The sequence below is a fragment of the Chiloscyllium punctatum genome, chromosome 35, assembly GCF_047496795.1.
Source record: "Chiloscyllium punctatum isolate Juve2018m chromosome 35, sChiPun1.3, whole genome shotgun sequence".
NCBI classification, from domain to species: domain Eukaryota; kingdom Metazoa; phylum Chordata; class Chondrichthyes; order Orectolobiformes; family Hemiscylliidae; genus Chiloscyllium; species Chiloscyllium punctatum.
The window spans coordinates 23,243,813-23,258,342 of NC_092773.1; the positions used below are offsets into that span (position 1 = coordinate 23,243,813).

General features: G+C 51.6%; 1 protein-coding gene across 1 annotated transcript; it reads left to right on the plus strand.

The window, feature by feature from the left end:
- Positions 1-425: 425 nt before the first annotated feature.
- Positions 426-14,070, plus strand: LOC140459565 (paired box protein Pax-8-like). The gene is made up of 6 exons (XM_072553811.1): positions 426-436; positions 2,999-3,316; positions 6,430-6,627; positions 7,246-7,328; positions 13,664-13,786; positions 14,000-14,070. The coding sequence occupies exons 1-6, from the start codon at positions 426-428 to the stop codon at positions 14,068-14,070; spliced, it is 804 nt and encodes a 267-aa protein (XP_072409912.1).
- Positions 14,071-14,530: the final 460 nt, after the last annotated feature.

Below are 14,530 nucleotides of genomic sequence, written 5' to 3' on the forward strand. Positions count from 1 at the left end.
CAGAACTCTTCTCTTAATAGGGACGAATCCATTAAAGAACAGTAGCTGTTCTTTTTAATTGGAACAATGGTGTACATGTTCTGCATCCAGTTTTTTTAATAGGGAGAATTCGATTAATGTAATATATTCACTGACTAATAGGAAAACTTCTGCTTAACAGGGAGAATTCTATGTATGTATGTATTTACTCTCTTAATAGGGACAAGACAATGTACAGTAGCTATCTTCTTAATTAAGCTACCCTCTTAAGAGGGACAAAAGATTTTGTACAGTGTTCACTCTCTTAATAGGGACAATTTTATCCCCACACTCTGTTTCGAGTCACCTATGAATGTACGTGACTTATTCTCTTAATTGGGACAATTGTGCAATGGCTTCCATCTTAACGGCGAAATGCTTATTATGTTACTCTACTTGCTTTCGTAATGGGGCAACGGTATGTTTGGACTCTCTTTATCGGGACAGTTCTGTTTCGAAATGATACACCACCTCTTAATAGGGCCAAATCGATTTGGTGCGGTGCAAGCGCTCTCTTAACAGGGACAACTCCGTGTGTGTATCGCATTCTTAATCGGGACAATTCTGCGTGTGTCCCGTATCCACTCTCTTAATAGGATCAATTCTATTTATCGAATTTCTTAATGGGGACAATTCCACGGATGTCATGCATCTGTTCTCTTATTCGGGACAATTCTCTGTACTCTTAATAGAATTCCTGAAGAAGGGCTCATGCCCGAAACGTCGATTCTCCTGCTCCTTGGATGCTGCCTGACCTGCTGCGCTTTTCCAGCAATACATTTTCAGCTCCTCTCTTAATAGGGACAACTGTGTGGATGTACTGTAGCTATTCTCTTTCTAGGGCCACTTCTGTTTATGGACTTAAGAAGGGACTATTCTAATTACGTGTTGTACGTAGTCTCTTAATAGGGTCAACCCTGTTTATGTCCTGCATCCCCTCTCTTAATAGAGACAATTCGCGAGATACAATGGATCTACTCTGTTATTAAGCACAATTCGATTACTCTCTTAGAGTCACAGAGTCATAGAACTGCACACCACGGTACACCTTCGGTCCAACCCGTCCATGCCGACCCAGATATCCCAACCCAATCTAGTCCCACCTGCCAGCACCCAGCCCATATCCCTCCAAACCCTTCCTATTCATATACCCATCCAAATGCCTCTTAAATGTTGCAATTGTACCAGCCTCCACCACTTCCTCTGGCAGCTCATTCCATACACGCACCACCCTCTGTGTGAAAAAGTTGCCCCTTAGGTCTCTTTTATATCTTTTCCCTCTCACCCTAAACCTATACCCTCTAGTTCTGGACTCCCCCACCCCAGGGGGAAAAGACCTTGTCTATTTACCCTATCCATGCCCCTCATAATTTTGTAAACCTCTATAAGGTCACCCCTCAGCCTCCGACACTCCAGGGAAAACAGCCCCAGCCTGTTCAGCCTCTCCCTGTAGCTCAGATCCTCCAACCCTGGCAACATTCTTGTAAATCTTTTCTGAACCCTTTCAAGTTTCACAACATCTTTCCGATAGGAAGGAGACCAGAATTGCACGCAATATTCCAACACTGGCCTAACCAATGTCCTGTACAGCCGCAACATGACCTCCCAACTCCTGTACTCAATACTCTGACCAATAAAGGAAAGCATACCAAACACCTTCTTCACTATCCTATCTACCTGCGACTCCACTTTCAAGGAGCTATGAACCTGCACTCCAAGGTCTCTTTGTTTAGCAACACTCCCTAGGACCTTACCATTAAGTGGATAAGTCCTGCTAAGATTTGCTTTCCCAAAATGCAGCACTTCACATTTATCTGAATTAAACTCCATCTGCCACTTCTCTAACTATTGACCCATCTGGTCCAGATCCTGTTGTAATCTGAGGTAACCCTCTTCGCTGTCCACTACACCTCCAATTTTGGTGTCATCTGCAAACTGTACCTCTTATGCTCACATCCAAATCATTTATATAAATGACAAAAAAGTAGAGGGCCCAGCACCGATCATTGTGGCACTCCACTGGTCACAGGCCTCCAGTCTGAAAAACTGTCTCCGTTAACGGGGGAAGCTCTGTCTATGCACTGTATCTAGTCTCTTAATAGAGACAATTCAATTCATGTGCTGTATCTATTCACTTAATTGGGTGCGTGCGATTTATGTAAATCATCTATTCTCTGAATGGGGACAATTTTATGCCTGTACGTTATCTATTCTATTAACAAGAGCAGTTTCATAAACATAGCATATGCACACTCACCATAGGATCGATTCCATCTATGTGCTGGATCTAACAGGGACAATTCTATCAATGTACTGTCTGAGTTCACCTTGTATGGTCTGGTCAATGTATGTCCACATAATCCGTTAATAGGGACAGCTTTGTTTGAACACTTCAGGAGTCATTTGAAATAAGGACTCTCAAAAGTGCACTGAAGACCCAGAAATGTGCCTTTATCTTTCAAAGACAATGACAGTTGTTCAAAAGCCCGAATTAGACGTCCCCCCCCCCCAGCCCCATGGGAAACACCATGGGGCTGGGGGCCCCCTCGGTCCCTTTTCAATCTTTCCCTCCTCCATACCCTAAACCTAGGACCCCTTTTTGTTTTGAACCTCACCCCATCCCAGGGGAAAAAGACCTCGCCTGTTTATCCTGTCGGTGCCTGTGGAGCACAAGAAAGGTCCTCCAATTTGACCGACTGGAAACCTCCCTTCTGCTTGGAGAGGAGGTCACGGAGGAGGGATAGGAGGCGAGGGGAGTACCCTTCCCGTTGAAGTTACTCCCAAATGCCGAGCAGGGCACGAGACGGGGTGCCATCTGGTAACCCAGGATTCCCATTGGTGTGGCATTACAACACGGATAACTGCGCTGTGCGTATTTAAGGCTGAGACTGGGAAAATTCCAGGCCTGCTGCGTTGCGGTAATAATTGGGCTGCTCTTCGGAACATTTTTGGTCTCTAATCCAAACGCTTGGTGCCATAGGACAGTCGGTTCGCTGTTATTCGTCTGGTCAGGCCAGCGTTTGAATGCCTTCAGCGCAAACGTGGGGCAAAGGGCAAGATGGCGTGACCCGTCAGGGCGGCCATCTTTACCGAGAGGGGCCCAGTCGCTGACGGCTCTCTGTGTGCTTGCAGGGCACGGAGGAATAAACCAACTCGGGGGCATGTTTGTGAACGGGAGGCCGCTGCCCGACGTGGTCAGACAGCGGATCGTCGACTTGGCGCACCAGGGCGTGCGGCCCTGCGACATCTCCCGCCAACTGCGAGTGAGCCACGGCTGCGTCAGCAAAATCCTGGGCAGGTGAGAGGTCGCTCCCCCCCCCCCACCCCCCAACCCCGACCGGACTGGCGCGGTCGCCCCCTTGTGCCCCATCCAGCGTGGGAAACAGACCCTTCGGCCCAACTGCTCCGTAATATCCTCAAGTCATCTAGGCCTGGTTGGCCAGCATTTGGCCCCCTATCCCTCTGCAACCTTTCCCAATGTTGTCATTACACTACCTTGTTCCACATACACACGCACACACACCATCCCCTGTGTGAGAAAGTTATCCCTTGGGTCCCTTTTAAATCTTCCCCCCCCACCGCTCCCCACCTCACCTCACCTTAAACCTATGCCCCTCTCATTCTGGGTTGCCCCACTTTGGGGAAAGCCCGCTTGGCTATTTACCCGATCCAAACGCCCCCTCCCCCCCACCAATCCCCTTTGTGATTTTTACACACGTCTGGAAGATTTTACGAACCTGGTTCTCCCACACTCCAGTGTGAAAATGTCCCAGCCTCTCTTTCCCGAGAGCTCAAACCCTCCTACCCTGGCAACTTCCTTTTCTGAACCCTTTCAAGTTTCACAACATCTTTCCGATAGGAAGGAGACCAGAATTGCACACAATATTCCAACAATGGCCTAACCAATGTCCTGTACAGCCGCAACATGACCTCCCAACTCCTGTACTCAATACTCTGACCAATAAAGGAAAGCATACCAAACGCCTTCTTCACTATCCTATCGACCTGCGACTCCACTTTCAAGGAGCTATGAACCTGTACTCCAAGGTCTCTTTGTTCAGCAACACTCTCTAGGATCTTACCATTAAGTGGATAAGTCCTGCTAAGATTTGCCTTCCCACAATGCAACACCTCACTGTTTAACTCAATTCGATTCCATCTGAGCACTGGGTATGGTCAAACCTTTCTCTCTTGGCAAGAGTTTATCTCTGCTTTGTTTGAGTTCCTCATCGGTTTGGACATTTCAGTCATGTGTTCAATTTCCTTTGAAGTTTCTAATGGGACATACATACCATGCAGGTGATGCCCATCAGTGAATTCACCGTCCCCCTTCCACCCCACCATCCACCCAAAACACCCTCCACTATCAACATGCTGGGGGTTACCATCTCCAACAAGAGAGACAGAATCTAACCATCATCCCCTTGATATTCAATGGTGTTACCGTCACTGAATCCTCCCCCAACTATCAACATCCTGGGGGTTACCGTCTCCAACAAGAGAGACAGAATCTAACCATCATCCCCTTGATATTCAATGGTGTTACCGTCACTGAATCCTCCCCCAACTATCAACATCCTGGGGGTTACCGTCTCCAACAAGAGAGAATCTAACCATCGCCCCCTTGATGTTCAATGGCGTTACCATCACTGAATCCTCCCCCAACTATCAACATCCTGGGGGTTACCGTCTCCAACAAGAGAGAATCTAACCATCGCCTCCTTGATGTTCAATGGCGTTACCATCACTGAATCCCCCCCCCCCAACTATCAACATCCTGGGGGTTACCGTCTCCAACAAGAGAGAATCTAACCATCGCCCCCTTGATGTTCAATGGCGTTACCATCACTGAATCCCCCCCCAACTATCAACATCCTGGGGGTTACCGTCTCCAACAAGAGAGAATCTAACCATCGCCCCCTTGACATTCAATGGTGTTACCATCACTGAATCCCCCCCCAACTATCAACATCCTGGGGGTTACCGTCTCCAACAAGAGAGAATCTAACCATCGCCCCCTTGATGTTCAATGGCGTTACCATCACTGAATCCCCCTCCACTATCAACATCCTGGGGGTTACCATCTCCAACAAGAGAGAATCTAACCATCGCCCCCTTGATGTTCAATGGTGTTACCATCACAGAATCCCCCCCCAACTATCAACATCCTGGGGGTTACCGTCTCCAACAAGAGAGAATCTAACCAACGCCCCCTTGATGTTCAATGGTGTTACCGTCACTGAATCCCCCCCCAACTATCAACATCCTGGGGGTTACCATCTCCAACAAGAGAGAATCTAACCATCGCCCCCTTGATGTTCAATGGTGTTACCGTCACTGAATCCCCCCCACTATCAACATCCTGGGGGTTACCGTCTCCAACAAGAGAGAATCTAACCATCGCCCCCTTGATGTTCAATGGTGTTACCATCACTGAATCCCCCCCCAACTATCAACATCCTGGGGGTTACCGTCTCCAACAAGAGAGAATCTAACCATCGCCCCCTTGATGTTCAATGGTGTTACCATCACTGAATCCCCCCCCAACTATCAACATCCTGGGGGTTACCGTCTCCAACAAGAGAGAATCTAACCATCGCCCCCTTGATGTTCAATGGCGTTACCATCACTGAATCCCCCCCCAACTATCAACATCCTGGGGGTTACCGTCTCCAACAAGAGAGAATCTAACCATCATCCCCTTGATATTCAATAGTGTTACCGTCACTGAATCCTCCCCCAACTATCAACATCCTGGGGGTTACCGTCTCCAACAAGAGAGAATCTAACCATCATCCCCTTGATATTCAATGGTGTTACCGTCACTGAATCCTCCCCCAACTATCAACATCCTGGGGGTTACCGTCTCCAACAAGAGAGAATCTAACCATCGCCCCCTTGATGTTCAATGGCGTTACCATCACTGAATCCCCCCCAACTATCAACATCCTGGGGGTTACCGTCTCCAACAAGAGAGAATCTTAACATCGCCCCCTTGATGTTCAATGGTGTTACCATCACTGAATCCTCCCCCAACTATCAACATCCTGGGGGTTACCGTCTCCAACAAGAGAGAATCTAACCATCGCCCCCTTGATGTTCAATGGCGTTACCATCACTGAATCCCCCCCCAACTATCAACATCCTGGGGGTTACCGTCTCCAACAAGAGAGAATCTTAACATCGCCCCCTTGATGTTCAATGGTGTTACCATCACTGAGTTCCCCCCCCCCCCCAACATCCTGGGGGTTACCGTCTCCAACCATTTCCAAATGGTGCCCTATGTGCGAACCGTTTCAACATTGGGGGAGGTGGGTGGGAAGCGGGGTGGTGTTGTGAGAGTCCCGTCGGCTCGGTCGTTGAGGGGGGTGCAGGGTTGGTACCCTTTGGCTGTTTCCCTTTCTCCGGCAGGTACTACGAGACGGGCAGCATCATGCCAGGCGTCATCGGGGGCTCCAAGCCCAAGGTCGCTACTCCCGCGGTTGTGGACAAGATTGCCGAGTACAAGCGCCAGAACCCCACCATGTTCGCCTGGGAGATCCGCGACCGCCTCTTGGCGGAGAGCGTGTGTGCCAACGACACGGTGCCCAGCGTCAGCTCCATCAACCGGTAAGGATCGCGGCTCACCCCACCATGCCCGTCGGCGTGGCACCGTTCCCATCCCAACCATCCCTCAGAGGGCCTGCGGAGATGGGCACTGCCCGCTTGGCGCCCACCCCCACGTCGAGCTCCCTCTACTCCCATGAACCAAAAGCTCCCTCTACACCGTCCCCGGCGTTTCCGTCCCCCCCTCAGCCTGGTGCAACTGGAACCCCCAGACGTTGGCATCGCTTGGGCCGTGAGAGCCAAAAACCCTTCGGCGCCAACGGTGACAGACCAGATGGTGCCCACTGCCTGAAACAGGGAGAGGTTTCAATTCCGATGAGTATATCCCTCTATCCATGAAGGACTCCCAGCTCAGGAATGTTGCTACATCCCTCTGGAGCAGCTCGGATTTGAACCCAGATCCCTGCAGCACGGAGATAGAGGGCATTGCCGCTGTACCCACTCAGTCCCCGGGTAACATTCGATGCCCTGGCGAGATGGTTTGAGTTCCGGGGTTGATTGTAAGTGTGGCATATTCCTACAGGGAATCACGGAAAACCAATGGGGAGAAGGAAAGGCAAGCTAATGGGGAGAACAGGTCAAAGTGAAAAGCTAAAGGAGGTCTCGTTGTTGCCCTTATAGGATCATACGGACCAAGGTGCAGCAACCGTTCCATTTGCCTCTGGAAGACCACTCTCGAACGCTCAGTCCCACACACACACTGGGTAAGTCCAGGCTGTGAGGGGCACTGAGGGAGTGTAACACCCCCTAGACCCCCCCACCCCACCCCCGAATCTGCAGCCTGCAACCCACCACCACTTTCCCTGCAGTGTGTTCATTCCTCTGTGTGCATCTACGTGGGTCTGCATGGGTGTGTGTAGGTGTGTGTGTGTAGGGGTGTGTGTGTGTAGGTGTGTGTGTGTGTGTGTGTAGGTGTGTGTGTGTGTAGGTGTGTATACATGTGTGTATGCGAGTGTGTGTGTATTAGTGTGTGCATATGTTAGAGTGCGTGTGTGTGTGTGAGTGCATGTGTGTGAATGTGAGTGCGTGTGTATCTGCTTGTGTGCATGTATGTGTGTGTATTAGAGTGTGTGTGAGTGCATGTGAGTGAGTGTGTGTATGTGTGTGTGTATCTGCATGTGTGTGGGTACTTGTGTGTGTGTGTGTATTAGCGTGTGCGTATGTTAGAGTGTGTGGGTGTGTGAGTGTATGCGTGTGTGTGAGTGTGTGTCTGTGTATGTGTCTGTGGGTATCTGCATGTGAGTGCGCACACGCGTGTGTCTTGCATGAGTGTCTGTATATGTATGTGTGAGTGTTCGCGAGTGTGTGGGTGAGTTTGTGAGCATGTGTGTATGTGTGTCTGCACGCGCATGTGTGTCTGTGCGTGTATCTGCGTGTGTGTGAGAATGAGTGTGTGTGAGTGTGTGTGAGAGTGTGCGTGAGAGTGTGCATGTGTGTGTCTGTGTGTGTGTGAGAGTGTGTGTATATCTATGTGTGTGTCTGTGTGTGTGAGTGTGAGAGAGGGTGTGTGTGTGAGTTTCTGTGTGTGTAAGTGTGTCTGTGTGCGAATGTGTGTGTCTGTGTGTGTATGTTTGTCTGTGTATGTGTGTATGAGAGTGTGAGTGTGTGTGAGTGGGTGTGTGTCTGTGTGTCTGAGTGGGTGTGTGTCTGTGTGTGTGAGAGGGAGTGTGTATATGTGTGAGAGTGTGTGTGTGTGAGAGTGTGTGTGTTTGTGTCAGAGTATGTGTGTGTGAGTGTGTGTGTATGTGTGAGAGTGTGTGTGTGTGAGTGTGTGTGTGAGTGAGAGTGTGTGTGTGTGTGAGAGAGTGAGTGTGTGTGTGAGTGTGTGTGTGTGTGTGAGAGTGTATGTATGTGAGAGAGGGAGAGTGTGTGTGAGAGAGAGTGTGTATGTGTGAGAGAGGGAGTGTGTGTGTGAGAGTGTGTGTGTATGTATGTGAGAGAGGGAGAGAGTGTGTGTGTGAGAGAGGGAGAGTATGTGTGTGTGAGAGAGGGAGAGTGTGTGTGTGTGAGAGAGGGAGAGTATGTGTGTGTAAGAGAGGGAGAGTGTGTGTGTGAGAGAGAGGGAGAGTGTGTGTGTGTGAGAGAGGGAGAGTGTGTGTGTGAGAGAGAGAGTGTGTATGTGTGAGAGAGGGAGAGTGTGTGTGTGTGAGAGAGAGGGATTGTGTGTGTGTGAGAGAGGGATAGTGTGTGTGTGTGTGAGAGAGGGAGAGTGTGTGTATGTGAGAGAGGGAGAGTGGGTGTGTGTGAGAGGGAGAGTGTGTGTGTGTGAGAGAGGGAGAGTGTGTGTATGTGAGAGAGGGAGAGTGTGTGTGTGTGAGAGAGGGATTGTGTGTGTGTGTGTGAGAGAGGGAGAGTGTGTGTATGTGAGAGAGGGAGAGTGTGTGTGTTTGAGAGAGGGAGAGAGAGTGTGTGTGTGTGTGAGAGAGGGAGAGTGTGTGTATGTGAGAGAGGGAAAGTGTGTGTGTGTGTGAGAGAGGGAGAGTGTGTGTTTGAGAGAGAGGGAGAATGTGTGTATGTGAGAGAGGGAGAGAGAGAGTGTGTGTGTGAGAGAGAGGGAGAGTGTGTGTGTTTGAGAGAGGGAGAGAGAGTGTGTGTTTGAGAGAGAGGGAGAGTGTGCATGTGTGAGAGAGGGAGAGTGTGTGTATGTGTGTGTGAGAGAGGGAGAGTGTGTGTGTGTGAGAGAGGGAGAGTGTGTGTGTGTGTGAGAGTGTGTGTGTGTGAGAGAGGGAGAGTGTGTGTGTGTGTGTGAGAGAGAGGGAGAGTGTGTGTGCGTCTTTCAGGGACAATGTTTCAGTCGCTGAAAGTCTTGTTTCATTCTTACTTGAGTTACACAGTTACGAATTACCAATTTGCCTGGTCTGCATTCTACTTCCGTTTAAAAAAAATTGGGCACAGATTGAAACGTTCTTGGCTAGAAGAGTCTCCTTTCTGTTTACTTTGACGGTAAGTGAGGGACCACTGTTTCAGAGGAGGGACGGGGAGAGGGACTTCGGTCTGCTTATACATCGAGTCAACCCGTTAGAGCATCAAAGCTTTTGAAAAGGTGTTTTCCCTGTAGGGATGGTGTCCCATAGGAGCTGGCTACATTCGATGCAGTTAATGTTGGTTCATGCAGGGGAAGAGTGATCATAATTCGATCAACATTCGCAAACCGGGGTGGGTGGGGTTGGGGGGGGGGGGTGTTGGGACGATCTAAAACCCAGAGGGAGGGCTGTTCTGAAGACACAAGCTGCCCGAGGTGGATTGGTGGTGGTGGGGGTGGCGGAATCGCTTCAGAGCTTGACTCCGGGAGAGGGTGACATTTTCAGCTCACTCCGAAATGTGCTCGGGGAGGGGGGTCCCACGTTTATTTCAGCTGCTGCTTCCAGCCCGGGATCTTTGCGGTCGCTCCTTGAGACCTCAGAAGTCTGGACAGATCGCAGGCTGGTGGCTCCTCAGTCCATGGGAAATTTTGCAGGGACAGAGAGAGAGAGAGAGAGAGAGAGAGAGAAAAGATTTATAGCTTGGCTTACGGTCAGAGGAAACTTTGGCAACACACCTTTTGCGAAACGTTTGGATCGGGATTGTCAAAAATGCCCACCCAGATCTCCGCTGATAAAGCCTCTTTTTAACCGGGCAATTTATTAACATGCATCGTGGGACGTTTCGCAGTTTGACAGAATCCAGCCGCACCTTTGAACACGAAGTCAGCTTTAGAGTCATAGAGATGGACAGCACGGAAACAGACCCTTCAGTCCAACCTGTCCATGCTGACCCAGATATCCCAACCCAATCTAGTCCCATTGAGAGTCATAGAGGTGTACAGCACGGAAACAGACCCTTCCGTCCACGGCCCCAAACGTTCGCAGAGAATCAATGTTGTCCTCAATTGGCAAGGGTGGATCATTCGTACGTTTGGTGAGGTGTTCTCTATTCCCTAGTCCCATGAAGGGTCACTCGACGTGAAAGGTGGACTCTGGTTTCTTCCCTATCCCGCTGAGCTTATCCATCTATCCTATCCCATCTCTGTGCCCAACGTTCTCAACGTTTCAATTCCTTACCCTGTCCTTAGCAGAGTCAGAGAGAGAAACGTACAGCATGGAAACAGACCCTTCGGTCCAACCCGTCCATGCTGACACAGAAATCCCAACCTAGTCTATGTGCCAGCCCACATCCCTCCAAACCCTTCCTATTCATATACCCATCCAAATGCCTCTTAAATGTTGCAATTGTACCAGCCTCCACCACATCCTCTGGCAGCTCATTCCATACACGCACCACCCTCTGTGTGAAAAAGTTGCCCCTTAGGTCTCTATTATATCCTTCCCCTCTCACCCTAAGCCCTCTAGTTCTGGACTTCCCCCACCCCAGGGAAAAGACCTGGTCTTGTCATCATAATTCGATCGGCATTCGAAACTGAGGCTGAAGCTGTTTAGAACCAGAGGGAGGGCTATTCTGAAGACACAAGACGTGAATTGTCCAAGGTGGATTGGGATTAGAAATCATGCCCCCCATGATATTATAAACCTCACTCCTCAGCCTCCGATGCTCCAGGGAAAACAGCCCCAGCCTATCCCGCCTCTCCCTGTACCTCAAACCCTCCAACATCCTTGTCAATCTTTTCTGAACCCTTTCACAACATCTTTCCGATAGGAAGGAGACCAGAATTGCACGCAATATTCCAACAGTGGTCTAACCAATGTCCTGTACAGCCGCAACATGACCTCCCTACTCCTGTACTCAATACTCTGACCAATAAAGGAAAGCATACCAAACACCTTCTTCACTATCCTATCGACCTGCGACTCCACTTTCAAGGAGCTATGAACCTGCACTCCAAGGTCTCTTTGTTCAGCAACACTCCCTCGGACCTTACCATTAAGTGTATAAGTCCTGCTAAGATTTGCTTTCCCAAAATGCAGCACCTCACATTTATCTGAATTAAACTCCATCTGCCACTTCTCAGCCCATTGGCCCATCTGGTCCAGATCCTGTTGTAATCTGAGGTAACCCTCTTCGCTGTCCACCACACCTCCGATTTTGGGGTCATCTGCAAACTTGCTAACTATACTTCTTATGTTCACGTCCAAATCATTTATGGAAATGACGAAAAGCAGAGGACTGTGCTGTTCTTGACGTGGATTCGCATATTAGGTCAGACCGAACAAAGGAGGTCAGTTTATCTTGACTGCAACAGATCAAACGGGTCACTCGGTCAAATGATCGTGACTCCAGGTTACGTCGTCGATTCCGCCCCGGAACCCCGTCCGATTCAGTCGTGCCCGATCTGAACTCCGTCCAGTGACCGTCCAGCTCTCATCTCAACGCCAGGCTGGACACCTCAGAGAAAAGCCGCTCCTGTTTTGCGTGCTCTCCTCGCCCAAGATGGTGTCTTGGGATGACCGTGTTGGCGGTGGCCTGGTTTTTATGACTTTCGGCTCGGGTACAAGCGAGCGGGTCATTTTCCCGCACGCTCGACGTCGTCTCTGACAGGCAGCGCTGGGGTTTGGGGACGTGGGACCTTTTACGTGGCCCGTCCCGCTCTCTGACCTTGCCGACGGTGAGACGGGGTGGGGGGGGGGGGGAGGCCACTGGAGGTGGGTTACTGGATTCCCGGGTCGGTTGGGGGTCAGGGAGGTGGGGGAGGCTGGGGGGGGGGGGGGGTGGGGGAGGAGGAAGGAGGCAGGAGAGCGGACACAAGGAACATCGGACCAGCCTATTCCCCGCTCCGATGGCACTGCAGCCTAACCCGGGGAAGATGGGAGCCGCACGGGAGGATACATGCGGCCCTCATTCTCAGCGCTGACCCCCTCATCCGAGTGCGGTTTGCCAGAGAGATCAGATCCCCATCCTATCTCGGACGCATCCGAGGCCTTCTCAATCCGGAAGCTTCCAGGGCGAATGGGAAAAGCAATTTTGACGCCTTCCCTCCATTTTGATTTGATTCTTGGCATCTATGAGCTATTTTTCTTTGACCCCACCCCCCACCTGGACAGGATCTGTTCCTTTTCTTTCCGAACCGCTGGAAAGACCCGGAGTCCGGATGCTCCAATCGGGAGGGCGTGCGATCCGGGAGCAGGGATGAGGCCATTCAGCCCCTCCTCCGCCAACTCCGATGCGTCTCGAGCATAGGCCCACCATTAGGAATGTCGGGGGTGGGGGTGGTGGGGAGGCCGAAAGGGGCTGGGAGATAAATGGGAAGGGGGGGGTGAGACTGGGGGGAGGGTAGAGAGCTGTGGAAGGTGAGGATAATGGTGATAGGTTGGAGAGGAAGGGTGGAGCCGATAGGTGGGAAGGAAGAGGGGCATTTCAAAGAGGGCAGTGCTGAGATGGAGGGTTGGATCTGGAGGTGGGGGGGGCACAGGAGATGAGGAAACTGGTGAAGGGGATGTCGATGCCGTGCGGTTGGAGGGTCCCAGGGCACAAGGTAAGGCGTCCCTCCTCTGGGCATCGGGTGGCTAGGATTTGGCAGCGGACGAGGCCCAGGACTTGCCCGTCCTTGGCTGCGTGCGTCCCAGAACGTTCCCTGAAATAATCCCACCAGTCCCGTCTCCCTGATCTGGAGGAGACCGGATCGGGAGCAACGGACCAACAGATGCGGGAGGATCCTTTTGGGGGTCTCGGGTGGAGGTGACGGGGTGGGGGGGAGGGGGTGCCAGGCGTGGGCCGCAGGGTTTAGACCTCTTGCTGTGCTGTGCCAAGGGCGGGTAGGGTGGGGGCGTTGACCTAACGAGGGAGCCCCGGAGGGAGTGCTCTCCGCGGAATGCAGGTAGGGACCGAGAGGGTGGTGGGGTCCGATTGTAGGTGGTGGGAATGGCGGCGGATGATCCAAAGGTTGGTGGGAGGACCAGGGAGGGGGAGGTTTCGATCCTTGTTGCGGTTGGAGGGATGGGCTCCCTTCACGAGCCAATCCCCAGTGTCATCTCCAGAATATCCGTCTAGTGGATAATGTGAGGTGCGGGGGCAGGAGGGGGGGGAGGGGAGGAGGGTGCGGGAAATTCGGGAGAGCTGACATCTTTTCATTTTCCTTCCGGTCTCGCCCCCGCCCCCCCCCCCGCAGTCCCGAATTCGACAGTCACGCCCCCCGAATCACCTCCTGCCAGTGACTCGTTGGGTTCTGCCTACTCCATCAATGGCTTGCTCGGGATCGCGGTGAGGAGGGGGAAGAGGAAACGGAGCGACGGTAAGATGGAGGAGGGGTGGGGGGGTGAACGGACGGCGATGTACCCACGGGATGGTCGGGGAGGGTGAGGGACAGGGACGGGGAGGGGGGGAAGAGCAGTGAGGCGGAACAGAGAGGGATCTGGGTGTGCAACGATGTAGATCCCTCAAAGTTGGCACCCACCAGATAGGGCTGTTCAGAAAGCACGTGGGTGTTTTTGGCTTTCATTGACAGGGGGATCGGGTTTAAGAGGTTTTGCTGCAGCTCTGGGAGTCCCTGGTGAGGCCGCACTTGGCACATTGTGACCAGTCGCCCGACCGCAGGAAAGACACAGAGGCTTCGGAGAGGGGGCAAAGCAGGTTCCCAGGATGCTGCCCGGACTGGAGGGCTGGCCGTGTGAAGGAAGGTTGAGGGAGCTCGGACTTGTCTCTCTGGAGAGGAGGAGGAAGAGGAAGAGAGGAGACCTCCTCGAGGTGTACAAAATAACCAGAGGAGAGTCAGTAGGCAGAGACTTATCCCAAGGCAGGATTGCCTGGTACGAGGAGTCATAGTTTGAAGATTTTAGGAGGAAGGTATAAAGGAGATGTCAGGGGTAGGTTATAATATTAGGATTAAACCTCGGCTCAACAGTGTGGCCGAAGGGCCTGTTCTGCGCTGTACTTTTCGATGTTCTGTGTTCTCACGTACGTGACCCGCACGTGCCCAAGAATGGAATCGAACCGGGATGGGGAAAGTGGGGGGGGGGGGTGGGCTTTGCGTTGAAGT